Source organism: Carya illinoinensis, chromosome 5, assembly GCF_018687715.1.
Source record: "Carya illinoinensis cultivar Pawnee chromosome 5, C.illinoinensisPawnee_v1, whole genome shotgun sequence".
In the NCBI taxonomy this organism is placed as follows: Eukaryota; Viridiplantae; Streptophyta; class Magnoliopsida; order Fagales; family Juglandaceae; genus Carya; species Carya illinoinensis.
Window position 1 is genome coordinate 10576850 of NC_056756.1, and position 25802 is coordinate 10602651.

The following is a 25802-nucleotide window of genomic DNA, read 5'->3' on the forward strand; positions in this document are numbered from 1 at the left end:
ATATCGCTAACCTAATTTGGACATTTCACACTATGATTTTGAAAACACTGCGCTCAGTACATTTACCGAGGTTACTATTCACTCCAAAAATAAACGTAATAAACTTAGTACTGAAAAATTCTAAATATTCAATTAAGCCTAGTGGTGTAGACTATAATGTATTCTGACACTTTTAACTATCTCAAATAATTAAAATCGCATTTCTGGCACCATAGTGAGTGATAACACTAACTATGTTGACAGGCTAAAATTTATGCAATTAGTCGATTCGTGTAAACTTACAGAGTTTTCACGAGGTTCCTAAAGTCAATAGAAATTCCTTAATTGAATTTCTAGCGGGCTGTTACAAGTACAACTCCAGAAGAGTAGTGATCAGCAGAAAGATCCAGTTTTGATTATTTTATCAACATGGATCAAGTCCACAGTTAGTTGGATGTACAAATGCGAGTTATCTTTCAGATACACACAAGAAGATCATTGCAATTCATGAGAAGAAAGTTGAAATTGATATCAAGAAGGTACGGTCAAGTAAAAAATCTGGCAGATTTATTCACTAAACCATTACCAACTGCAACATTTAAGAAGATTATGCAGAACATTGGAATGCGGAGGTTTGAAGACCTGTTATCATGCACTTTTCAGGGGAAGTAATGTCTTGAAGACTTGTGCTGATTGTATTCTTTTTCCTTCGCTAAGGTTTTATCCCACTGGGTTTTCCTTTGCAAGGTTTTAATGAGGCAATCCTAAAGCACTCGACGATACATATGAATATTGTACTCTTTTTCTTTCGCCATTGGTTTTTTCTCATAGGGTTTTTCCTTGGCAAGGTTTTAACGAGGCATATTCTTTAAATATGGTCATCCAAAGGGGAAGTGTTATATACTATCTTAAATTGTATGACTACATTTATCTAGTCGTCAAATGCATAGTGCATAGTGCTAGCATAGTGCGCTAGCATAGTCCCCTTTGTACGCCTATATATATCGTTGAATTCTTTAAGAAATTGATAAGTTTGATATACAGATCAATAAAAAAACATCTCTCATTCTCTCTCAACCTCTCTGAGTTCTCTCTCATTCTTTCTCTATGTTTGAAACTCTCTCTTTATTTTGATTGATTTACAATATTAGCTTATAAATTAAGCCATTGGAAGAGGGCCCGCAGTAATCGGGTGCGTTCCTCCTCAAAGAACAGGAGACCACGGCAGATGCCAACGTTAAGCAGCAAAGGCTGCAAAGCCGCGAGCTTTATCATTCAAAGTTTCTGTTTTTCAATGCTCCAACTGGATTTAAACATTTATAGTTTCAATTTCCCTGGTCGTGTATAGAGCCATGAAAGCAATTTCAAAGCTTAAAAACATGGCATCATCGGCTTCGCTTTCGCTATCACGTCCTTTCTCTATCGCAACCTTTGGGTCCCGGTATGTGTCTGCAGGCTCTTTCTCTCTGCTTGACGAGTTCACCAACTTCTGCTATCAGCGAGACCTCCCAAGAGCCATGAAGGCCATGGACGCCATTCAAAGACACGGCATCTGGGCCGATTCTATCACCTATTCGGAGCTAATCAAGTGCTGCTTGGCTCGCGGGGCTCTCAAAGAAGGCAAGCTCGTTCATAATCACGTTTTTTCAAATGGGCACCGGCCCAACACCTTTCTGACCAACATTCTCCTCAATATGTACGTCAGATTTTCCCTCTTGGACGAAGCACGGGCCTTGTTTGACCAAATGCCTGAAAGGAATGTTGTTACGTGGACGACCATGATATCGGCTTACAGTAATGCTAAGCTCAATGACAAGGCGCTGGAGTTTTTGATTCAGATGTTAAGAGAAGGCGTCATGCCTAATATGTTCACTTACTCTTCAGTTTTGAGAGCCTGCAATGGATTGTCGAATCTCAGACAGCTGCATTCCAGCATACTTAAAGTTGGATTAGAATCTGATGTATTTGTTCGTAGCGCTCTTATTGATATTTACTCAAAATTGGGTGAGTTGCATGACGCACAGGGCGTTTTCAATGAGATGGTGACTGGAGATTTGGTCGTTTGGAATTCGATCATAGGTGGATTTGCTCAAAACACCGATGGAGACGAAGCCTTGTATCTGTATAAGAGCATGAAGAGAGCTGGTTTCCCACCTGATCAGTCAACGCTAACTAGCGTTTTGAGGGCCTGCACCGGATTGGCGCTTCTGGAATTGGGCAGACAAGTCCATGTTCACGTATTGAAGTTTGATCGAGACCTAATCCTTAATAATGCACTTCTGGACATGTATTGCAAGTGCGGCGGTTTGGAAGACGCAAACTATGTGTTTACTAGGATGTTGGAGAAGGACGTAATCTCTTGGAGCACAATGATTGCTGGGTTAGCCCAAAACGGTTTCAGCCGGGAGGCACTGAATTTGTTTCAATCCATGAAAGAGTCGGGAGTAAAACCAAACTACATAACCATTCTTGGGGTTCTTTTTGCCTGTAGCCATGCCGGTCTTGTAGAAGATGGGTGGTACTACTTCCAATCGATGAAGAAACTTTTTGGGATCGATCCAGGAAGAGAGCATTATGGTTGCATTATTGATTTACTTGGAAGGGCTGGGAAGCTTGACCAAGCAATTAAGTTAATTCAAGAAATGGACTGTGAAGCAGATGCTGTGACATGGAGAACCTTGCTTGGTGCATGCAGGGTTCACCGGAAAGTGGATCTAGCCATACATGCTGCCAAACAAGTTCTAAAACTGGATCCTGAAGATGCGGGAACATACATATTGTTATCTAATATATATGCGAACTCTCAAAGGTGGGATGATGTTGCAGAAGTTAGGATGACCATGAAAGCTAGAGGAATCAGGAAAGAACCAGGCTGTAGCTGGATTGAAGTGAACAAAAAGATACATGCTTTTATTTTAGGAGATAGCTCGCATCCACAAATAGATGAAATCAACAGGCAGTTAAACCAATTGATTCATAGATTGATGGGACTGGGTTATGTCCCTGACACGAATTTTGTTTTGCAAGATCTTGAGGGTGAACAGAGGGAAGACTCCCTGAGGTACCACAGCGAGAAATTGGCGATCATCTATGGCATGATGACGCTATCAAGGGAGAAGACTATCAGGATCAGGAAAAACATCAGGATTTGTGGAGACTGTCATATTTTCGCAAAACTAATATCAAAGATGGAGCAGCGAACTGTAGTGATTAGAGATCCTATTCGGTACCATCATTTTCAGAATGGGCTCTGCTCTTGCGGGGATTATTGGTAGCACAAGGGGAAGAGTGCGTGAGCTCTTACTTCCTGCATTTACTGGGAGTATCAATATAAGCAGCGGAAATAAACCATAAAATTGCTGGACTCCCAGGACAACTGCGCATCCTGACGGTAACTGTCATCAAAAGCTGTAAATGACCTCTGATCTAAAATATACGAGCCAACAAACAGCACAAAGATAGGATCACTGGTCCCCAGTCGTGAGCACAGATGGGCGCCTGAGAATATTTTACTTATTAAAATTGTAATCAAGAGCAATCAGATGTACAACACTAATTAATTTGATGAAGTAAGCACAGAATGATTTGTTTCATGGTGCATATGTTTTCAGTCAATTAAAGAATGCTAAAAGCAGTTGTAAACCAAATACCCAATGACTAGTGATAGGATGACATTTTACCCCAAAACTAGATCCATTTATCAAACCATTCAGTGACAGCAAGCAATGTTATTGATCAGTCTTTTTTAGCATAGATGATGGTCAAACACCTGGCTCCCGTTCTTATTGATAAACATTGGGAGTCTGGGAGAACTCAAATCCCATTATACAAGAGGCAGAAACTGATATCAGGCATGTTTGTCTTGAGTTGGGGATTATCCCCCTGCTGCCTTACAACTCATCTCTGGAACCTTCCTCTCTTGTGTTCTCAACATAAGATGCATAAGATTTGATTATTGACACATAGATATCAATTCCTTTCAAGTACTCGTCCTGGTTTAGAAACTGCAACAGCATGGAAAATACAATAGTTACAGACTAATGGATTGCGTGTTGAAAATGAAATATGTAAACTCAAGTCTGACTTGTGATTCAACAAGCATTATGAAACCAGTCCTTTGGCAGGTCAAAAGTAATTCAGAAAAGCATTTAATAAAATAAATGTCTGTTATCCAAGTAAGAAGCAAGCCAAAGAATCAAATAAAAGAATCTTGTTTGTCTTTCTAGATAGAAGAGTGTAATAATGTGTGTGATGTCTTCTAGGTAGCAAGAAAATAGGTGTCATGATTTCCAGAGCTGATCATACAGCATATAGAATACGAAGATTCATGAGCTGTGCAAATATCCAGTAAACAAGTATGTGTTTATGGCAAACAAAATGTTGAACAAACGCAAGGAATTCTCAACTGTTCCAAGTGTGGGTTAGGGAGGAATTGACAGCTCAATTGATGTCTAAACATCTGAAATTCTCAATTGATGTCACATCTGAAATTAACTTCTAAAAAAGATGCACCATTCTGGACAGCAGCTAAAAAGACGGCTCATTTTAACAGGATCTCCTTGGCGCTGGTGAGAAATTATGAACAGACTTCCATGGAGTAAATGGGTGTGGTTCAAATATGTTCCGCTGAAAATTTCTATTTTTAAGTAGAGAAGTGGTGTTTATGCTAGAATTCAGCAATGTTTTATTTCTATTTCTATTTTCAAATATTATGGTGGCGGTTTTACCATCTATTATCAGTTGGTGTTTACGGTTTAGGTGTAAAGCTAGAAAGGAAGATAGCAAGGAGTCAAAGGAGGCTATAGTTTTGAAGATAAAGCTTTATTGCCTAAGCCTCATTCAAATGTATCCTACTCCTAATAGCAAATTACAAAATGGATGAGGCCAGCTAATTGTAGACTAAAATTGAATGTGGATGGTAGTTGGAAATCCAGGGATGAGTGGAGGCAGTGGAATTATTATAAGGGATGCAGAATGAAATTTTGTTGCAGCTTCCTCAGCATGTTATGGAATTGGTTCTAATAATTTGTCAAAGGTTAAATCTATGAGTGATTGCTTATTTCTTTTTTTTATTACGGCTAAGATTGATGGACCTTGAATCGGAGTCACAGGTGGTTGTTAATTGGGCGTGTATTCCAGGAGGTTAAGGGAGCTGCAGGCTTTCTTGCTAAAATCGGTGCTAAAGGTCTTAACAAGGAGTGGCTGCATGTTAAGGAACTCCCTAAACGGATAAAGAGACTTTGGTTGTGGAAAAAGCAGGATGTCCATCTTTGAGATGTAAATAACAGTGGTCTGTATAGAAAAGGGCATTTCTTTTGTAGTTATTCCCTTGATAGCTTTTAAATAAGGTTTTGCTCGAACCTTAAGTGAGTAATTTTTCTCTTATATAAGTAAAAGAAATTTATTAGTAAGATTGGAAATGATATTGATGGTATTGAATTTGTTTCTCTAAAAATGTTAAAAAAAAAAAAAAAAGAAAAAAAAAAAAAAAAAAAAAAAAGAAAAAGGAAAAAAAGAACAGTCACCTCGTTATGATCATGGAGAAGAATAGGAGTGTTGGCCATAGGTGAGAAGCCAATTGCTGGCAAGCCTCGTTGCCGGAAGTAGCGAGCATCTGTTGAGGCAGGAAATATTTCTGGCCTACCAAGTTTTCCACCAGCTTTTCTGACAGCTTCTTCAAGTAGGGCCCACCAAGGGTTAGAACTGTCAGTTGCTGTGAGGACTGGATTCCCAAAATTATCATGCACAGAAGCCTTCTGCTTAAACTGCCCAAGCTACAAATACATCAGAAAACTAGCATGGGAAAGAAATAATGATAGTAATTGCAACAGCGATAATAACAATAGAGGAGCACACCATTTCCCTCCACGAAAACCAAAAATTATTGGCCCTCAGTGCAATGCCCACTAAGTCCCACAGAAGAAGTATGATAGAGGTGCGAATATGATAGAAGTGCATTAAGTGTTGAGTCCCACATTGCTACTGGACATTACAATGATTCCAAAAAGCTTCAATTGTAACCTTAACTAATCTTTTTGGAGTATAAACGCATATGCAACTTTGGCTTTCCTTGAGTCATCACGTCCAGTATTATACTGATCTTAATAGAACTTGCACAATCATGGTTGTCAGTACTTCCTATGAACGCAATGCTTTCAAAAAAGGAATAAATAGCACTTCCCAAGTTACAGTGGACCTGATGGATCATCTTATTCATATTCTATTCTATAATACACACATCATATCGTTGTGTGCAAATATTCAACAGACAACCAGCAACTAAATGCAGTTCAAATTTACTGGTTATAGCCTCACATTTGAAATGCACAGCCCAAATGCTTTTTCATTTATTTGATTAAGCATAACTGAGAAAAAAACCTTATTTGATTAAGCACAACTGCTGTTGTGAAGCTTATCCTATTTCACAATTCACATTATTTTGAAATAAATTCTCCCCTTAATTGCATGGTAACTAACAACACTCTGCATCCTAGTTTAAAAGCTTTTAAGCTCACTCTTAAAAAAAGGTTGTGGCTTCCCACAACTTTATAAGGAAATTATTAAAGCTTGTCGGTAATCACCAAGGAAAGATCTCCTTCTTGTTATGCTAATATGGTTCAAAAAGACAAAATTTTAGCCTGGTGATTACTACCTGGAATGTCATATTGCGTGAAGCAGGTGCCCATTCTTCAGTAATCCGTCTCTCCAAAGATTCTGGATCAGCAGTTGGTGGCACTCGAACATCAAAACCTGCTTCTGCTTCAGATGGCTGTAAATTCATGACAAAACCCTGATGTGCAAGAAGGAAGAAACTTGCAAGTGTTAAATTGTGGACATATATCATTGTGACGACAACAGGAGTAAGCCATGTCCTAGGGTCTTCATGTAACACCTCTGATCCATAAGTACATCTGAGATGTCACCAATTCACTGGCCCATTGTATATCACGAACGTAATTATGGGTGTAACTCCCAACTCAACAAAGCTATGCAGCGAATACCAATTACAAGCAATGTCATGCATGTAGGGTGAACAACCATAGTGGAGGTTCGTGAATGAAATTGCCTACTAGCAGGCAGGAGGGTGGATCCACGAATCAGTCTCGTTTAGGGCTCAAGCAATTTGTTTGACCATACAAACTATCATGAAATTGATTGGAATTGCCGCAAGAGTACTCATAAATGACTTTAATGTAAAATCAAAGTGCCAATATATCGATTATAAATTAAAGTGACAACAATTCATGAAATAAAAGAAGCTCCAAAATAAATCCTAACTTACGGTTGGAGATGGCGTTCCCGCCTTCAAAAATACCATGTTAACTGATACCACCTCACCCTCTGCCTTCAAACCTGCCTTCACCAAATCAAACTGCGAAGCCCGGAACCTCCTCACACTCTCAATGCTTTTCAACAGATTCTCCATGGCAGTGTTGTCATACAACTTCGCCCCGTGGCCTGGTTGCCCAGTAGCCTTAATCACCAGCCACCATGGGCACCTTTCCGCGTAAAACGTCCTGTAGTTCTCATTGGGCGAAGCCAACCCTGTTTCGAATACAACCACCAAAGATTAATATAAACAGAGTACAGAACACAAACACCTTGTTCAACCAATCTCAAACGAACCGTAGTGATTTACCTTCGTCGAGTACGATGCCCACGTTCAAATTCTTGAAAACATCGGAATCCGCAAACTTCTCGGCACCATCATGGCCACCAATCTCTTCGTCCGGAACAAAGGACAGGTAAACGGAGCGAAGAGGCTTGAACCCAGAAGCCTTCAACTTGCGAATGGCCTCGAGGTACTGTAGACCAACGCACTTCATGTCCTGAGACCCTCTGGCGTAGATATTTCCCAGCCGATCGAGGTGGGCCCCGAAGGGATGGTGGGACCATTTCTCTTGCTCGACCGGAACAACGTCCGTGTGGGAGTTGAGAAGGATAGAGGGGAGGTCTGGATTAGAGCCCGGCCACTTGAGGAGGATGAGAGGCTTGCCCTGGACGAACTCCAGGGTCTGGGTCTCGAGGGAAAGAGATTGAGCTAGTGAGAGGATGAAATCAGCTGCTTGAGTGTAGCGGGGGCTAGGCTGGGCAGTGTTGATTTGAAGGTACTGCTGGAATCTCGACACAACCGATGATGGGTCTTCCTCGGCTGTTGCTTTTGGTGATGAGATGAATAGTAGTAGACAACCGAAGTAGCAGCAGTAAAGGATTGCTCTGCAACTAAGCTCCATTTTTCCCTCTTTGGTTTTTTTTATCTATTCCAGTAGAAGTAGACGAGAGAAGCAATGAAGACTCTAGGGCTGTTCAACCGGGCCGGATCCGGAATCCGGTTCCGGTTTTCGGTCCGGGTCAAATCTAGGCCAGCATCCGGATTCGAAAAATCGGATTAATCCGGTTCGGGTACCGGATTTTAAATCCGGATCCGGGTTTAAAACCCGGTACCCGGGTGTTATAAAACGAAAAGGAAACCCTAATTATTCAAGCCGCGCCCCCCTCCCCCGATTCAGATTCCCCCCCCTTCTCTCTCAGTCTCTGCTCTGCCATGCCATGCGACCTCCTCCTCCTCCCTCTCCCAGTTTCCTCTCTCTCTCTCTCTCTCTCTCTCTCTCTCTCTCTCTCTCTCTCTCTCTCTCTCTCTCTCTCTCTCTCTCTCTCTCTCTCTCTCTCTCTCTCTCTCTCTCTCTCTCTCTCTCTCTCTCTCTCTCTCTCTCCCCTCTCTCTCTCTCTCTCTTCAAGCGCTAGCGCTTTTGTTTTGTCCGAAACCCAAATTTGATCGCGCGGCTTGCCGAACGGTGGAAGTGCTTTCGGATCCAAGGTTTCCATTTGGGTATGTTTCCTTTCTTCCCTCTGTTGTGTTCTCTATTTGTTGATTTTGGGGGTTTTTTTTTTTTTTTTTTTATGAGAATATTTGAATGTTTGAGTATTTTTATGTAGATTTGTTTGAATGTTTGATAATTTTTATGGTATTGAGAAATGGAGATCACGAAATTAAGGAGCAGTAAGTTTGTAAGTTTGTTGTGAAATTTCGTGATGACCATAAACACTCTGTACGTGCTTGGCTCTGGCAAATATGGTATTATATTTGCAAAAACCGCAAACATCGCTGGTTTTAAGCCATCAACTAATAAATCTTGACATAATTTATTTAAAATGAAATTGTTAATCCCACCATTTAGTTTCAGAATCTGGAAGCCTCTGGTTCCAGTAATGATGTATTTGAATTTCCTTGTACCTTTCTTGGAAGCAATAGTTTCATTGGTTTTTCAGCAAGAAAGGTTCCGAAAACAATAATAATAAGTTAATAATGTTATGAAACTTAACTGATTCTGTGTATTTTTTTAAAAAATTTTACAGTAGAACCTTGAACTGTTTCTCCCATTTATTTGTGATGACGTTCTCGTTTCTGCATGAATTGAATCATAGAAATAACTGCTCTGTAAGGTCCTCGATTGAATTTAGCTACAAGTTTGAGAAAATTGATGATGGTTGGGGCCTTTGATTTGGAGTATAGGTTAACTTGCACCCATATGTATTAAACTGCATCCTTCTTCATTGTAGATAGTCCCCATTTCATTTTCTTTGACTTCCAAAGTATGATGAAATTTCAAAGCCTTTTTTCAGTTTGAAAGTTAGGAACTTCATTATTGAGGTATCTCCCATATAGAAGATATCCATCAAAGGTCTAACATGGGTGGAAAATGCATGCAATCAGCCAATGAGAGTGTAGAATATGGAAAGAATCAAAATGTATTGTGAATATATTTAGGTGTTTTCTTTTGTATACTCCATGTACATGGGCATCACACCGATTTCATTTGTATTAATAAAGGTTTTTTTTGCTTTTCAAAATAAAAATGTCTGTGTTATGCAGGAAGACTCGTAGAATGGGAGCTGGTCGTAAGCTCAAATCCCATCGTAGAAGGCAGAGGTGGGCTGACAAGTCATATAAGAAGTCCCACTTGGGAAATGAGTGGAAAAAACCATTTGCTGGATCATCCCATGCAAAAGGCATTGTCCTAGAAAAGATGTGAGATTATTTTTACTGCCTTTCTCTTGTTTCATGAAATATTTTCTGCAGGTGGCATCAACTCACCGTGGGAAGTAAATATTTAATATTGGTCGATGCAGTGGCATTGAGGCTAAGCAGCCAAACTCTGCTATCAGAAAATGTGCTCGTGTTCAGCTGATCAAGAATGGAAAAAAGATTGCAGCTTTTGTACCTAATGATGGTTACTTGAACTACATTGAGGAGAATGTATTTTGTAATGCAATGTGTAAATAACAAAATAATGTAATATGTAGTTGGTTTGCATGCATTTTATTTTTTCATTTTAATATATTTTTATTATTTTGGAAAATGTTAGTATTATGCTTTTTAATGATTTAGAAAAGCTTTTCACATAATATAAGCTTTTATAAATATGATTCACATAAAAAAAATATGATTCAATACATTTTCTTAATTTTAAAAATAAATATAGGAGAATTATGCTTTGCAACATTTAAAAAAAAAAAAAAAAAAAAGCCTCAAAAACAGTTTTTTTTTTTTTAATAAAAAAAAATCCGGGTACAACCCGGTACCCGGATTTCCGGGTTTTTGAAACCTGGATTCACCCGGATTTCGGCCCGGATCCGAAACCGGGTATATCCGGGCCGAAATCCGGCCCGAATTTAAAACCCGGGTTCCGGGCCGGGTATACCCAGATTCCCGGTCCGGAACCCGGATGAACAGTCCTAATGAAGAGCAACGTGGTGAGACTTTCGATTGATAGTTTGATACCTGAGGATAAAATTCAGGGCAAAGAAATATTACGCGACGATCAACCATTTCATTTCATCAACAGTTCGTTACAATTTTTTCAAAAATTTATATAAAATATAATGAATAATTTAATTTTTTTAATTTTTTTTTAAATAACATTAAATAATATATTCTAACCATAATTTTATCTATACTTTCAACTTCTCTCTTATTTCAACTCACTACTCTATTTTCTAGTTTTTCTATTCTAATTGTAAAGCATATCACGTTGGTAAGTTTTGATAAATTTAAATTTTAAAATTTATTTTTATAAATTAAATTATATTCTAATTTGAGAATATATTCTTTTATAACATATTTCTTAATGCAAAATAGATTTTATGGATATAAATTTTTATATTTACATTTTTTAAACTAATAACTTTCAATCGATATAATTATATTCAAAATAGGATTGATAATTTTTCACCAGAAATAATAAAATTAACGAGAATCTAACATAAAATATGATCATTTATTTAAATACATCGAATTATAAGTGATTGGTATATAATTCTAATGCAATTTACTTGGACAATAATTTGACATGAAATATTCAATATTCATAAATTTTACTATAAATTTTGTAGCAAACCTGAAAAGCCAACAACTCATTCCATGAAGCAAACCTTACCTAATATTGTGAGATAATAGCATTGATATGGGAGACTTGAATCAAGTTAGGGTTCTTGTTCATCCTTTTAACTCAGGGTACTCTAAAGATTATTAGTAATTTAGGTTTTGTTTGAATGCTGATATGAGTTGAATTCTTTATGAATAATAGTGAATTGAGATGGTGGAGTGAGTTTTGTAGGGTCCACCTACAAATGAGTTTATATATGTTTGAATATTAAGATAAGTTTAGATATATTTATAAGAAGTTAAAAAAGATTGTGGATCTCGTTTATAAATAGGTGTTGAGTTAAAAAATATTGTGGATTACACGTATAAATAAAATTTGACTTGAAATGAGTTTAGTAATTTAAGAGTTTGGTATTTTGATGTTATAATCAACTTAAAATTATACTAAATTGAATTGATCTTAATTCCGTCTAAATTCCAAATAAGGCCTTAATAGCCACAAAACTTCATATGAAAATCTAAATATTACTCGACTATAGGTTGGGTTTAAACTTTAAGATGAACTGAAAAGAGTTTAGTTTTTTTATGAATAATAATAAGTTGAGAGGATGAAGTAAGTTTTGTGAGACCCATTTAAGATGAATTTATATGTATTTAAATATTAAGATAAATTTATATATTTATAAGAAACTAAAAAAAATTATAGATCCTAATTATAAATAAGTCTTGAATTAAAAAAATTATGATTCTCATGTATAAAAAAAATCTTAAATTGAATAACATTTAATAAGTTAAAAATCATATATTTAAATTTAAGCTCGACTCAAATCAACTGTATCAAACGTACTGTCACGCAGCTGTTGGCTTAAGGGGCCAAAACGTCCGCTCGGCTCCATTAAAATCCGAATCTTATAGGGTTTCGCAGTAATTACGAGAAAGTTGGATGTCAGAGTGAGCAACGACTCCCCCCTCCAAAAATCCCGCACTCGAATCGAATCCCTCGCGCTCCCCGCGAGCAGAGAGAGAGAGAGATGGAGAGGGAGAGAGTGAGAGAGATGGAGTACATGAAACTGTGTATGAGGAAGTTGGCCCTGTGGTTTACTAGGACCTTCAAGCCCATCATGACCCACGAGGAACTCGAGCCAATCATGGCCACACTCGGCTTCGTCGGCCTTCCTCCCTCCACTCCCAACGCCGCCATTCCTTGGAAGGAGTACCTCTACATGGCTGGAGGCAGCTGGCGTAGCAATTCATCTTCGGGTTTGAGTCCCGCCGAGGCGCCGCCGAAGCCGAGGCTTCCCTACCCGAGGATCGACGGCCTCCACATTTACACCTACAGGGCCTTCCTTGACGCCGTTAACTTCTACATCGACCTGTCCGACATCTCCGATCTCTTCCATATCAGGTACCGATCCTTTCTTGTGGATTCCCTCTTTGCTTTTTTGGCTCTCTTGTTTTCCTTAATCAGAGTATGGATTTGTTTACTTCTGCTTGATTTTCTTTTCATACACGATCTTTAATATGGCTTGTTTTGTTTTTGATGTCATTCCTGGCTTTGCTTTTTGCCTGTTTGTTTTTATGCGCACGTTTGAACACTTTATTTTACCGCAACTAGTACCATGCTTTTAACATTCTTTAACGCGCTTTCTATTCAATTCAAACTTTTGTACCATGCGAATCAAATTTTGTAGCTGAATTTCACTCACATATGCATTGGGTAAGTCATAGGACCTAGATGTATATTTAAAACTCCCTGAAAAGGGAATACTGTTCAGCATTTGTTTTTATTTTATAAAATTATTATCCCAGAAGAATGAAATAGGCAAATAAAATGAGTCTGCATAACTTATCAAGTATTTGGAGTCCCATGGTACTTCCAACCACACATTTTGTATCGGAAAAAGTCACTCTGTTCCATATTATGTGTCTACATCTCTCTCATTTTAAATCTTTAGGTGAGGTTTCGACGGTGAGTTGAGATTAAATGAGATGAGTCAAAATAAAAGTTAAAAGTTAAATAAAATATTGTTAGAATATTATTTTTAATATTATTATCATTTTAAGATCTGAGAAAATTGAATTATTTATTATATTTTACGTGGAAATTTGAGAAAGTTATAATGATTAGATAAGATGAAACATTATCTAAATCGAAATGGGCCTCAGGAGTTCTAGATATCAAGGAATTCTACTACTAATTTAGTGCAAAATTTCATTAGTTTCCATTTCAAAGTTTGGAGTATGTTTTTGACGTTCCCAGCAGTGAAATCTTGAAGCATCTTTACTAACAGATGACGTGGGTTCATGTTTTTGAACGATGGCATGGAGTGATAACCCCCGAATTTACTTTCTTTATTTTATTTTTTGAAGGGGAATGCCTTTCCACTCGGTACATGATCATAACAGGAAGTGGCGTCGTATGGAAGAGGATGAAAGTGTGTTTGTTTACAGGGAAGGAACACTGGATCAGGGGACATACAATGTATATCACTTCGATAAGAGCAGCAGCAGCAGCGATAACGACGGCAGAAATGGGTGCAATTCCATCGTCATAAGAAATAAAGGCAACAATACCCAAGTCAGCTGCATTGTCTCTTTAAAAGACATCATAGTTTGATTACTACCTAGTTTGCATACATATCAAGCAAAATTTTAAAGTCATACAAAATTTTGTTTCATAAATTCCCTCCTTTTTGGGTTTTTCTCCATTTGAGATTCGTGTTTGTGCACATTTATTTTGGGTAAACAACGAGAAAGATTATTTTTTTTTATTTTTGGTTGGTTTGTAATGGTAGGAGATGTCAATGGTTTCTTTGTTTCAATTTTTAGACATGGCTCTGTTTATGCAGAGTTATGAAATATGGACCAGCTCCACTGGTAGGAATTGTTAAATGGCCATTAAATATATTTGGGATAAATCAGGCTTCCTTTTATATGGATCTGTATAAGCACACATGTCAATATTCCCCTTCCAAGACTTCATCCCATATATGTGGTGAAGAAACTAGGATTTTCATCAAATTAATAGCACATGCTTAAACAACTGTTAATCAAATTAAATTGCTTGTGATGAGGTGTTCCTTTATGTTTGGGCAGGCCCAAAGGACGAGTTCACTCTTTGGAAACCCATAGAACTTCTGTTAGCTAAAAAAGGCAACACCATTATGAACTTGGGATCAGGCTGTCAACTTCCCAAAATCGGAACCTTTGTTTTTTGGGCCGAATCCCAAAGCTGAGTTTCTTTCCGCGTAGGGTCTCTCTTCGGTTTTCTTCTCAAAAGGAGAGCTAAGACCAAAACCACATCGATTGCATAGAAGTGGTTCAAAACCCGAGAAAGAAAATAATCTCTATTTTAATTACTTATTCTAAGGCTTTCTGCGACCACTGTCTGCCACTGTAAGAAAGCCACAAACCCTTTCCTTCCGAGTGTAGCCGAACAGAAGCATTTTCAAGTCTCCATTCCCCGCTGAAAAGAACAAAAGATACAAGGAAAAAGAGTTCATAAAGCATATCCCTCTTTTGTATTATATAGACCAACAAGAATCCCTTCGTTTTCGCCCTGCTGAAGTTCCCACAATGTGAACTCTTTGTCAAAGTTGTCACTTTTTTCAAGGTTTCTAATCCGCCATCAGCCATCCTTCACTGCACCGCACCAAGGAGATTAAAGTCATTCTCTACCAAACAAAAGGCGCGCTTTCTTTACCCCCTCGTTTCGGCTACAAGCCCCAAAAGAAACAAAAAGAAAACAGAGGTACCCTTCGCCTCAAATCTTGATAGTGTAAATGGATGCGCTTCAAGCCACAGTTTTCTTCTTGGTTCTACTGATATCATGCGAGATTAATGGCGCCGAGGATGAAGAATGGAAGACTGCCACTGCAACATACTCCAAAGAAACAGATGGATCAATCATTACAGGTAAATTTTTTTTCCTTGCCTGTAGTCTCGAAGTTGTCAAGTTGCTCTCTTTGCTTCATAAGGATGCTGCACATTTACAAAATACTCAAACTTTAGTAGTAAAGCTTAAAGAGTTTACCATTTAACGACGTTGCAGAAGGGGCTTGTGGCTATGGGGACCTCCACAAGATTAGCTATGGGAAGTACAGTGCTGGCTTAAGCACCATTTTGTTCAACAGGGGGAGCACTTGTGGAGCTTGTTACGAGGTGAGATGTGTTGACCACATATTGTGGTGCCTGCAAGGGAGTCCATCCATTATTCTCACTGCCACAGATTTCTGCCCTCCGAACAATGGACTGGCAGCCGATTATGGTGGCTGGTGCAATTTCCCCAAAGAACACTTTGAGATGTCAGAGGCTGCATTTGCTGAAATTGCTGAGAGAAGAGCCGATATTGTTCCAGTGCAGTACAGGAGGTAACATATCAAAGTTAAAAGTAGAATTCTCACTGGGGTAGTTTGTGTTTTCTAGATTAAGGGAAACATTGTTATGACAAATTTTATGTAGGGTGAAGTGTGAAAGAAGTGGTGGACTGAGATTCAATCTACAGGGGGATTCACGCTTCTTTCAAGTTCTAATTGCCAACGTGGGTTTGGATGGTGAAGTGGTAGCTGTGAAAGTGAAAGGATCAAAAACAGGATGGATACCCATGGGAAGAAATTGGGGACAAAACTGGCAATGCAATGTGAATCTCAAGGGGCAGCCTATATCTTTTGAGGTGACCGCCAGTAGCGGAAGAACACTCGCATCTTATAATGTTGCTCCGCCAAACTGGCAGTTCGGTCAGACATTTGAAGGGAAACAATTCAAGTAATAGAAGCTTCTGAACTCAAATTTGGAAGTTGGAAGATTTCATTGCTTCATTTCTGGAATATGGCTTGCAACCTGAAACTTTTTAAGTCTTAATCCTGAGTTCATAAGTATTGAGGATGTAACCACATGTTTGCAGCTGGTCACATACATCTCTATTCTCTTGCCCCTCAACATTCCCAGCTATCCCACCATGTTGAGTTCACAGTCAAGAATTGGGTAGACAGTTGTAAAACAAAGTTGAAAATTTTGGGAAAACAAGGTCCCCCATTTTTGTCTCTTTATAATTTCTTGGCAGAAAGCATCATTGTAGATGGAATGTGCAATTATTAGAAAGTAACCGTGTTTATACTTATCCTGGCTTAGACAAGCAATCCTCGCTTTACGACTTAGGTTGTCTTTGGAAGTGAATCAAGTGATTCACTCAGTACTTGTTGTGTCTACAAGAAAGAACCGACAAAAAGAGAAAATAGAAGACAATCAAACACAGTTATAAAACTGGATGACAGACAAAAGTTCTCTTCTGCAACATCATTGCTGGTGACAAATGCAATTCCATTTTTTCTATCTAAATCGTGCAGTTGTGAGGTTTTCATGATGTAATAAATTCATTTTGAAACACTCTAAACGGGGCAACTTAAGGCTTAAGCTACCAGCTAGAAACTTTTCTAACCCTGATGGCACCGAATGGAATAAAGGAATTTATCGTCTCTTTCATTAGCCATGAAACTAATAAGACAACATGATAGCCATGGACCACACACGTAAAATAGCTAAAATCATTTTCTGATATCTAAAATAGTTAGAATCATCATCAAAATGGGTACTATTTTTTTTTTCAAACTGCAATTGGTTTTCTTTCAGTCGAAGCAAGATGATGGCCACTCCTCATTCTATCATGCAAATTAAAATTGTTCAGCATGCAAACAAGGCATTTAACTCAATCATTTGCTCACCATCATCTCTTCCTCCTCGTCCAGAAACTCCAGAGATTCGCCGAAGTACATTTGAGCATCCTGCCTTATTGTAAGCGAAGGACCTGTTTCTCCCCTTGACTCTAAGCCGGTTATGAGTATCTTAAAGGATGACTTATCTGGTTCACATCCAGCTTGTTTCATCAGACAGTAGCATTCCATTGCAAGCTTGGTGTTATTACTACTTAACAAGGCTTTGAAGAGAGCATTAAAGCCCTCGATCTCGGGCCCTAAGTCGACAGCTTCTATTTTCAAATATGATTGAATGAGAAGTTCAACATGTTCAACCAATCCATTGCTAGCCAATACGGTAACCATATCAGCATAAACTGAGACTTGAGGCTTATACCAGAATTCCCTCCGAATGTCTTCGAAAACCTAGGTAAAGGCAATGGCACAAATCTTAGATGTTGGTAGATTATAAACCATAACAATCGGGGTTAGAAAGTTAAGGAATTGCGCTAAACTCCTAGTACGAGTAATAGAAAAAGGGAAAATGGGTAACCTTGAGGGCCAAGACGCATTGGTTCTGGCGGAGAAGTTCGCGAAGAACGGCCATCATATCGAGCTTGAGTAGGCGCTTGAACTTGGAATGAAACACTCGGTCCAACGTATGCTTATCTTTCTGGGCTCGCTTCAAGGCCTGCACCGCTTGAATTGCTTCGATGCTGGGGTTCCTCCCCTTCTGCAACGGTTTCCGGTTCTTGCCTCTGCTGCTCATAGTCACTAAGACGCATCTCGCAGGTCCAAGCGATGGACTTTCCCCGTTTCTGAGGTTTGTGGTTTTGGATAGAGAGCTGAAGAGCGTAAAGGAAGAAGCTCGAATTGCGGTGGAGCTCATTGCTGCTCGACTCTCTCTGTGTTTTCCAAGGCCAGCCCAAACACAATTACACAAAGTGCAAACGGCAGTCGCTTTGCATCCTAGGTAATTTGCTTTTCATTGGCAGACCCACGTTAGCTTAGGGCGGGCCATGGTCCTCCAAAATTTATTGAAAATTTAAAATACTCCCTACATTTTATACATAATTCTATAAATATGAAAAATAGCCCACAAAAAATTTATAATTACATATGATTTCTAAAAACTTTTTAAATTTCAATATGTTTAGAAATGCCTCTCCAATTTTTTTTTTTTCATATAATCTCAAAATTTTGTATATTTTATACATAATATCTATTTTTATGGATGTAGCCTCACTAAAAGTAAATTAAATTTAAATTTAAGAAAAATAATAAACTCATTAATATGGATTCTAAAATTTTTTGTTATGCAATATTAAGCTTCTTAATATGTAATCTAAAGTGAAAATACAATAAAAGTCATTTAATATTGATAATCTATATGAAAAATAGTTGAGATATTTTATTATCTATACTTTATTGAGCAAGAAAATATTTATTAAATTCTTAATTATAATATATGTTTGATGTGACACAAAAATATTTAAATTTCATATAAAACATGATAAACTAACTTACATGCTAGAATGAAAAGCGACATTTTAAAAGATCACTTGATAGTTTATATGTATTAAGACTTAACGTCGTGTTTTGCACACATTTGAATCAGGCTCTCAACAACTCAAATTTTCAATCTTGAGCCTGCACACATAGAGAAAACACCGAGAGTCGGGGGCCTTGGTGGATGACGGGAAGTCTTTGATACCTAAGTTAGTATCATTTTAATATTTTGTGAGAGTGAGTAAAAGAGTTAGAGTCTTCTTCATACTTGGGGATTGCCTTTTATACCAAGTTTTTAGAGGTCAACTGCCATTTTTCGTGTCAAGGGGATGTGTCCCCTCACCAATTTCTTTATTTAAATTATGTTAATACGGCATGACTCCTTGTCCCTTCCATCTTGTGGGTGCATATCGTCAAACTCCTCCTCATTTGCTCGTCATATAGATCAATGGCTCCCCGTGTTTCCCACCCGCTTACCTGTACAGTGCTATTTGAGGATATGTATCATAAAGGGATGCCGAGGTGAGATATCCTGGCATTGTGGGAGTCTTCTCGCATGATTATGGCCATATGTCAAACTCTCATAGGCTAAGGAGTTGCCCATTTGGGCCAAGCTTTTCATATTTAGACTTGTCTTTTGGACATTTGGCCCAAATGAAAAAATCATCTTATAATATGAAAAAATAAATTCTAAATATTTTATTACAACAATAATAATAGATAAATGTCATTTCATGAATAAAAATTTTATATATAGTTATTTTTGCATATTTTTTTATGCACTCTATTGATGTGATTGGTTGAGTTTAAAAAAAATTGATGCAGCCAATCACATCAGTAGAGTATGCATGGAGTACGTAAAAATGACTGTATGTAGCATTACTCTTTCATGAAACATTATAGTCTGAAACCTGAAGCATATATTAAATTCTGTTTTTGGGATTTCATTTCTACATGTATGAAGCAAATTATTAAAATATAATTTTGTATATACTTTTGTTTTTATAATTTTTTAATCTATTTTTATTTTATATAAATGTGTCACACGGTACAAAAGTTAGACTCTCCTAAAAAAGATTGATGTTTCCACCATTGCATTGAGATTCATTCCAAAATATAAAGTAAATTGAGATATGTTAAACTTTTTATGAGAAGTTGAAAAGTAATTAATTCCATCAATGAGTTGATATATGTTTGACATCCAAACATAATCTTAGCATTCATAGGGTGTCTTTGTAGGACTTGTTTAAATGATAAAAGTATCTAAATTGTATTTGAATAATAATGTATAGCAGTGAACTGTTTATAAATAATAGTGAAGCAGTTTAAAAATAATGTAGTTAGACTTTTAGAGAAATGGAAGTATGAAATAAGATCAATGTTATTCTCTGCTTTGAAGTTTTTATCTTTAATCATACCCTCTTTTTTGGGCTAGTCACAGTAATATCATGTAAATTAAACGATTTTTTTATATTAATTATTTGAATGAAGATCACTTAAGATAGACTTATTATAGAGGGGTGATGAGTGCCGAAAAGGATAATTTTTGTTTGATTTATTCTTTTTATATCCTTAAAAATATATTTTAAAATTTTTTTAACATTATTAAAAAATATTTTTTTAATCATTAAATAAAAAAAAATATCGAGATCTAACTCTCTGCGAGAGCAGCTTTTCCAAATTTCTAAGATTAAATATAATAAAATTTGATATGCAGAATATTCTTTTTAAAATTAATGTCATGATTTGTAAAATTATTCTATACATAAATATGCGTGAAGAATATATTATCTACGTTATTGATTTGATATAGTTTAATTTATAATATCTAAATTTATAAATTAAATCATGTCATATACCTCCGTACCGAATTATAAATAAGATTTTTCTAATTTGTATATACATAATATAGTTGATAATCGTCTATTAAAAATAATTTAAAGATTTGGAGTTATTTATATAAATTTAAAATTATAATAATTTGATAAATATAATTGAAATAGTTATTTTTACCTATTTTTTTTATATATTTTATTAATATGATTGAATTTATTAATTTTTTTAATATATAATTAATTATATTAATAGAATGTATAGAATAATACGTAAAAATGAATAAAATTTTTATAATTTTGAAACCCAGTTGTGCGGGACCCAAGGGAGGACACTTGACTCTTGAGCGATGACGGGCGGGGACAGCCGTTGAGTGTAGCTAACGGTGAAAAGCCGAACCGTGGACGGTAAGAATACCAGTACAATTCCCTTCAATTACAAAGGATAGGATCAGGTGGGGCAGGTGCGCCGAACAGAAATGGCGACGGCGCTGGTAGGTTCTTCGTGGCCTTGGATGAAGATGAGGATTAGGGCGATCCCGGAGGCTGCCCCTCCAATGGCGATTTGGCTTCAATCGTCTCTGTATTTCCGGAGGCGGCGGAGTTTTTCCATCTCCGCCACTGCTAAGACGACCGGGAGGGATGCAGAAGAAGAAGGACGAGTCCGCGTGCGTTTCGCTCCTTCGCCCACCGGCAACCTTCACGTCGGTGGAGCTCGAACTGCTCTCTTCAATTACCTTTTCGCCAGGTCCAAAGGTGGGAAATTCGTTTTGAGAATTGAAGATACTGACTTGGAGAGGTCCACTAAGCAATCTGAGGAAGCCGTGTTGCGAGATCTCTCTTGGCTTGGGCTTGATTGGGACGAAGGTGTGGTTCAATTCCTGCTTTTTATTGTTGCTTGAGAAAGATATCAGCTTTTAGTAATGACACCGTGTATTATACACATATTTCTAGGTCCTGGTTTTGGTGGAGACTATGGCCCGTATCGGCAATCTGAAAGAAATTCTTTGTACAAGCAATTTGCTGAGAAACTTTTAGAATCTGGCCAGGTTTATCGCTGCTTTTGTTCCAACGAGGTAGTCCTCTTTCATATACTTTCAAAGCGTATTGTTGATATTTCACTATTACCCTGAAATACCACGCTCTATTCGGCAAAACTAGTAGCTTTTTGCGTCCTATACCATCTATTGAGTACCTTATGAGTCTTGGGTGTGTATGTGTTTTCCTCATTAGTGATTTTGCAGAACTTATGTGTTCTACTGATAATTACTTATCAGATTTATTATTAATAATCAAGAATATTTATTATCGTCAGGAATTGGAAAAGATGAAGGAGATTGCAAAATTAAAGCATCTGCCTCCAGTATACACTGGAAAATGGGCAAGTGCGACTGATGGAGAAGTACAAGAAGAGCTAGCAAAGGGAACCCCTTATACATATCGATTTCGTGTGCCAAAGGAAGGGAGTTTGAAAATCAATGACCTTATTCGAGGCGAAGTTAGTTCCTCTCATTACTACGTATCATTTCTTTGTCACTGTAGTCTTCTTACATCCATATTTACATTTTTCCTTGGGATTTTTCATATCATAAGATAGAGTTTTGCCTCAATGGTGGTTCCTCCATTAGATCAGTGGCAATAGGTTTCATAGAGGCAATTTTAAGCGACTTATGGTTACTTTATACACATTCACGCTAAATCAAAAGCTATTTTATTTTCACCCAGATAAATGGTGGATTGTGCCTGTCACTGCATTTAAGTAAATAATTTATTAATGTAGCTAATAACACTGTACATCTAAACATAGCAAGCCAACAAGGATGCTAACTTTGTTTGATAGTGTCATGAAGGTTAGTTGGAACTTGGACACACTTGGAGATTTTGTCATAATGAGAAGCAATGGACAACCTGTTTACAATTTTTGTGTGACAGTTGACGATGCAACAATGGCTATATCACATGTTATAAGGTAACAACTCCAACCTCCTTACAATTAAGAGGATTATGCTATGAGCCAATCTCTAAACATAGCAAGTTGACCTCCACCGGTCTTTAATTCCCCCCCACCCCCTCCCTCCCCCTTTCTTGGAATTGTTGTGTTAAGTCATCTCTTTACCTTGCATATTCAGGGCAGAAGAACATTTACCAAACACTTTAAGGCAGGCACTGATATATAAGGTAAGGTTAAAAGCCTGAAAGTTTTTATCCCTGCTTTTAGGCAGTTGTCATCTTTCTGCAATAGAGAGAAGCTAATTGTGGCATCCATACATGATTATATCACAGGCTCTGGGATTCCCCATGCCTTTCTTTGCACATGTTTCCTTAATTCTTGCACCTGATCGGAGTAAACTGTCAAAACGCCATGGTGCTACTTCTGTGGGTCAGGTAGTTTATCATTACGGCCTAGTTATATGTAAAAAACATTTCGAAGTTACAGTCTGAGGTGGTATTGTGCTCTCTCCTTTTTCATGGTTATTAGTTTTTTTTTTTGGTTAGCCTTTCTTTTAATAAGGAAAAATATTTTCAACTATTCCACCATCTATCAGTTCAGGGAGATGGGGTATCTACCCCAGGCAATGGTGAACTATTTGGCACTTTTAGGCTGGGGCGATGGCACCGAAAATGAATTTTTCACCCTTGAGCAACTTGGTTAGTGATTTGTTTTGAATAATCTCTCTTCCTTTCTCTTCCCACGGGAACAATGGTCTAAATTCTAATTATATTCTTAATTTTTTTTCGTTTGACCAATTTCTTAACAGTGTATTTACATGTGATTTACAGTTGAAAAATTCTCTATCGGTCGTGTTAACAAAAGCGGTGCTATTTTTGATTCTACAAAGTTAAGGTAATTATGGCTTTCAACAACTATATGCTTAGAAATACCATTCTTTTGTTACTTTTGGCAGGCATTCCCTTCAACTTTGACATGTAGATTGGACAAAGTTATGCAATGGCATGATTTTTTACATGTTCTGGTGCTGTCATGTTGTATAATATTCCAAAGTTCCACTTTTGATTTTCCTGATTTGCTGTCAATCATTTCACGAGAATTTAGGCCGTCTATCATTTAAGAAAGATGGTTTGTGATACTTTTGAATGAGTGAGACTCTCTAAATTGTGGAGAAATTGGAAGCTTGGAATGTATGCAAAGTATTATAATGTATTGTAGCTTCCTAGTTGGTTCTCCTTTAACGCTTGTCTTCACCAAAAAGGTGGATGAATGGTCAGCATTTAAGAGCACTTCCATCAGAGGAGTTTGCCAAGCTTATTGCTGAGCGCTGGAAAAGCACAGGTATCCTCACAGAGTCAGAGGGGACATTTATCCAAGTAAGACTTCAGTTTTAAAATCTTTTAATTTCATCATATTGGTATAAAAACTCCAGTTAGAGCCTCTCTTTTGTCTGTTTTAAATGTAAGGTGATTTTGTGTTCCTTGGCATTGTTGTAAATTATCCCGTTCTTTAAATTAGGCATGGGATTATGTGGTTCTGCGAGTAGAGGGAGCGTGACTGTGTGATAGTTAGTGTAGAACATTAACTTCATTTTGGTTCTATGATATGATATCATATGATCAAGCAAAGCAAACATGTTACTCATCCTAATTTTCTATAACAGGAGGCAATTCAGCTGCTCAAGGATGGGATTGATCTGATAACGGATTCTGATAAAGCACTCTCAAACTTGCTATCTTTTCCTTTACATGCTACTTTAAAGAGGTTATATTTGTACTTAAAACCTGTTGGTTTATGTCATCATCTGGCATCATTTTTTGGCCTGATAGATTCTAAGTTATTTTCGTCGTTGAGTATGCATTCTGTGATCTATGCATATGCATTATTTTGGGTTAACATCAATACAAAAAAAAATGCTTGGAAATATTTGGTCCCTCCCCCAAAAAAAAGGAGGGGAAAAAAAAAAACTGTATATAACTACGTCTTCTTTTGCTCTCTGTAGTCCTGAAGCCAAACCTGTGTTGGAAGATGAACTTTCTGAATTTTCAGCCTCCCTCTTAGCTGCCTATGACAGTGGTGAAATCCTCAGTGCTCTTGAAGAAGGCCATACTGGCTGGCAGAAGTGGGTGAAGAACTTTGGGAAATCTCTGAAGCGCAAGGTGGTTGTTAATTATATATATAGGGTGATACAACTATTCTCTTACAATATCTGATCCATGAACTGAATGTCTGTTTATTTTCATCCTTCTTGCAGGGGAAATCACTCTTCATGCCTCTCCGAGTTTTGCTAACAGGAAAACTCCACGGCCCAGATATGGGTGCCAGTGTGCTTTTACTCCATAGAGCTGAAACCTCTGGTGTTGTTGCTCCCGAAGCTGGGTTTGTGACATTGAACGAGAGGTTCAAAATGCTGAGGAAACTGGACTGGGAGGCATTAACCGAGGATCAACCTCTTTTGGAGCAAGCTGTTACTATATCGAACTGAGAACTCACAGTTTTGACATGCTATTTAATTAAAATCAGTTGTTTTATATATGGACGTTTAAAAACTCGGGTACCTTTGTCAATAACAGTTGATAAGATAAGGAAGTTTCCATTCTTGCTGTTTATCATTTTCATAAGAGAAGTGCTACACGTATAAAGAGAGTACACACAAATAAATACACAAACTGATATAACTTTTTACGATCTGTTAGATCTACTTTATAATAAAAATAATTTTACAATTTGACGTACTGCATCAAGTTATATCAGTTTGTGAGTTTATTTTTGTATAATATCTTTATGGTTATAGTATTTCTCTTTTTCACAATGTTACCACACCACCTCCCCTCCCCTATTGGGATGAATGTGAAATTAATTTCCTTCTTTCTTTGAGTAGATTTTGAAGGTTCCATTTTCTCTGGTTGTTACTACTCATGCTATAAACTCCTAGAATTATTTATTTCTCTGGTTGATGTTTGGATTCCATTTCTCAATTTCAGTTCCTTATCTTTGGGGCTACTTTTATCATTTGTACAGCGTGATAACCTCCCTAACTGCTAAGGAGTGGTTACAAAGTCATTGTTCTTCTAAAGACTGATTTTTTAAGATTGGAACATGATTATGTGACACTCCACCGCTTTCGTACGTACACCTTAATACCAATCATTGCTGTCGATTATGCGAACATCGAGTCCTTCTTGCCAACCAAATTCCCAGCTACCTGTTCTATATATGAATTATTATATGTTCAAATAGGTGTATAGAACATAATATTATTTATGTTATTTAAATAATAATATTTAATTTATAAGATTAAAATTTTAAAATCACTCTACACTTTAGTTTGAAATGGAATTTTTCAATATATAGAATTAAAAGTAAATGGAAATATTTATAAAACAAAAAAATAATAATAAGGCGAGATTGATGGTCACGTGACAAACACAGAAATAGAGAAGACCGTGGGGAAT

General features: G+C 37.3%; 7 protein-coding genes across 9 annotated transcripts; 5 read left to right on the forward strand and 2 right to left on the reverse strand.

Moving 5' to 3' along the window:
- The first annotated feature begins 1060 nt into the window (after nucleotides 1–1060).
- Nucleotides 1061–3594, forward strand: LOC122310712 (pentatricopeptide repeat-containing protein At2g03880, mitochondrial). The gene has a single exon (XM_043124829.1). It carries the CDS (start codon nucleotides 1332–1334, stop codon nucleotides 3252–3254), a length of 1923 nt encoding a protein of 640 aa, XP_042980763.1. The 5' UTR covers nucleotides 1061–1331; the 3' UTR covers nucleotides 3255–3594.
- Nucleotides 3595–3653: 59 nt separating this feature from the next.
- LOC122310713 (aminoacylase-1-like) lies at nucleotides 3654–10824 on the reverse strand. 2 transcript variants are annotated; one of them, XM_043124831.1, is made up of 6 exons: nucleotides 10727–10824; nucleotides 7619–8274; nucleotides 7262–7524; nucleotides 6632–6769; nucleotides 5505–5744; nucleotides 3654–3983 (listed from the first exon to the last, which is right to left on the reverse strand). In XM_043124831.1, the coding sequence occupies exons 2-6, from the start codon at nucleotides 8211–8213 to the stop codon at nucleotides 3870–3872; spliced, it is 1350 nt and encodes a 449-aa protein (XP_042980765.1). In that variant the 5' UTR covers nucleotides 8214–8274; nucleotides 10727–10824; the 3' UTR covers nucleotides 3654–3869. The 2 variants fall into 2 exon arrangements, with proteins under 2 accessions (XP_042980765.1, XP_042980764.1); XM_043124830.1 differs by having other exon boundaries at nucleotides 5505–5753.
- Nucleotides 9670–10264, forward strand: LOC122310076 (40S ribosomal protein S23-like). Its single transcript, XM_043123962.1, has 3 exons — nucleotides 9670–9734; nucleotides 9854–10009; nucleotides 10111–10264. Exons 1-3 carry the CDS (start codon nucleotides 9670–9672, stop codon nucleotides 10262–10264), a joined length of 375 nt encoding a protein of 124 aa, XP_042979896.1.
- A 1427-nt stretch (nucleotides 10825–12251) lies between the features above and the next one.
- LOC122309732 lies at nucleotides 12252–14597 on the forward strand. 2 transcript variants are annotated; one of them, XM_043123335.1, is made up of 3 exons: nucleotides 12252–12770; nucleotides 13736–13943; nucleotides 14462–14597. In XM_043123335.1, the coding sequence occupies exons 1-3, from the start codon at nucleotides 12397–12399 to the stop codon at nucleotides 14495–14497; spliced, it is 618 nt and encodes a 205-aa protein (XP_042979269.1). In that variant the 5' UTR covers nucleotides 12252–12396; the 3' UTR covers nucleotides 14498–14597. The 2 variants fall into 2 exon arrangements, with proteins under 2 accessions (XP_042979269.1, XP_042979268.1); XM_043123334.1 differs by lacking the exon at nucleotides 14462–14597 and having other exon boundaries at nucleotides 12254–12770; nucleotides 13736–14298.
- Nucleotides 14598–14701: 104 nt separating this feature from the next.
- LOC122309730 (protein THYLAKOID ASSEMBLY 8, chloroplastic-like) lies at nucleotides 14702–18015 on the reverse strand. The gene is made up of 4 exons (XM_043123332.1): nucleotides 17609–18015; nucleotides 17086–17481; nucleotides 15399–16569; nucleotides 14702–15238 (listed from the first exon to the last, which is right to left on the reverse strand). Exons 1-3 carry the CDS (start codon nucleotides 17942–17944, stop codon nucleotides 16519–16521), a joined length of 783 nt encoding a protein of 260 aa, XP_042979266.1. The 5' UTR covers nucleotides 17945–18015; the 3' UTR covers nucleotides 14702–15238; nucleotides 15399–16518.
- Nucleotides 15137–16482, forward strand: LOC122309731 (expansin-A20-like). Its single transcript, XM_043123333.1, has 3 exons — nucleotides 15137–15280; nucleotides 15417–15735; nucleotides 15827–16482. The coding sequence occupies exons 1-3, from the start codon at nucleotides 15148–15150 to the stop codon at nucleotides 16131–16133; spliced, it is 759 nt and encodes a 252-aa protein (XP_042979267.1). The 5' UTR covers nucleotides 15137–15147; the 3' UTR covers nucleotides 16134–16482.
- A 2742-nt stretch (nucleotides 18016–20757) lies between the features above and the next one.
- LOC122309729 (glutamate--tRNA ligase, chloroplastic/mitochondrial) lies at nucleotides 20758–24951 on the forward strand. Its single transcript, XM_043123331.1, has 12 exons — nucleotides 20758–21263; nucleotides 21351–21472; nucleotides 21712–21894; nucleotides 22247–22365; nucleotides 22526–22574; nucleotides 22680–22781; nucleotides 22943–23045; nucleotides 23178–23241; nucleotides 23609–23723; nucleotides 24011–24111; nucleotides 24350–24506; nucleotides 24602–24951. Exons 1-12 carry the CDS (start codon nucleotides 20876–20878, stop codon nucleotides 24830–24832), a joined length of 1734 nt encoding a protein of 577 aa, XP_042979265.1. The 5' UTR covers nucleotides 20758–20875; the 3' UTR covers nucleotides 24833–24951.
- Nucleotides 24952–25802: the final 851 nt, after the last annotated feature.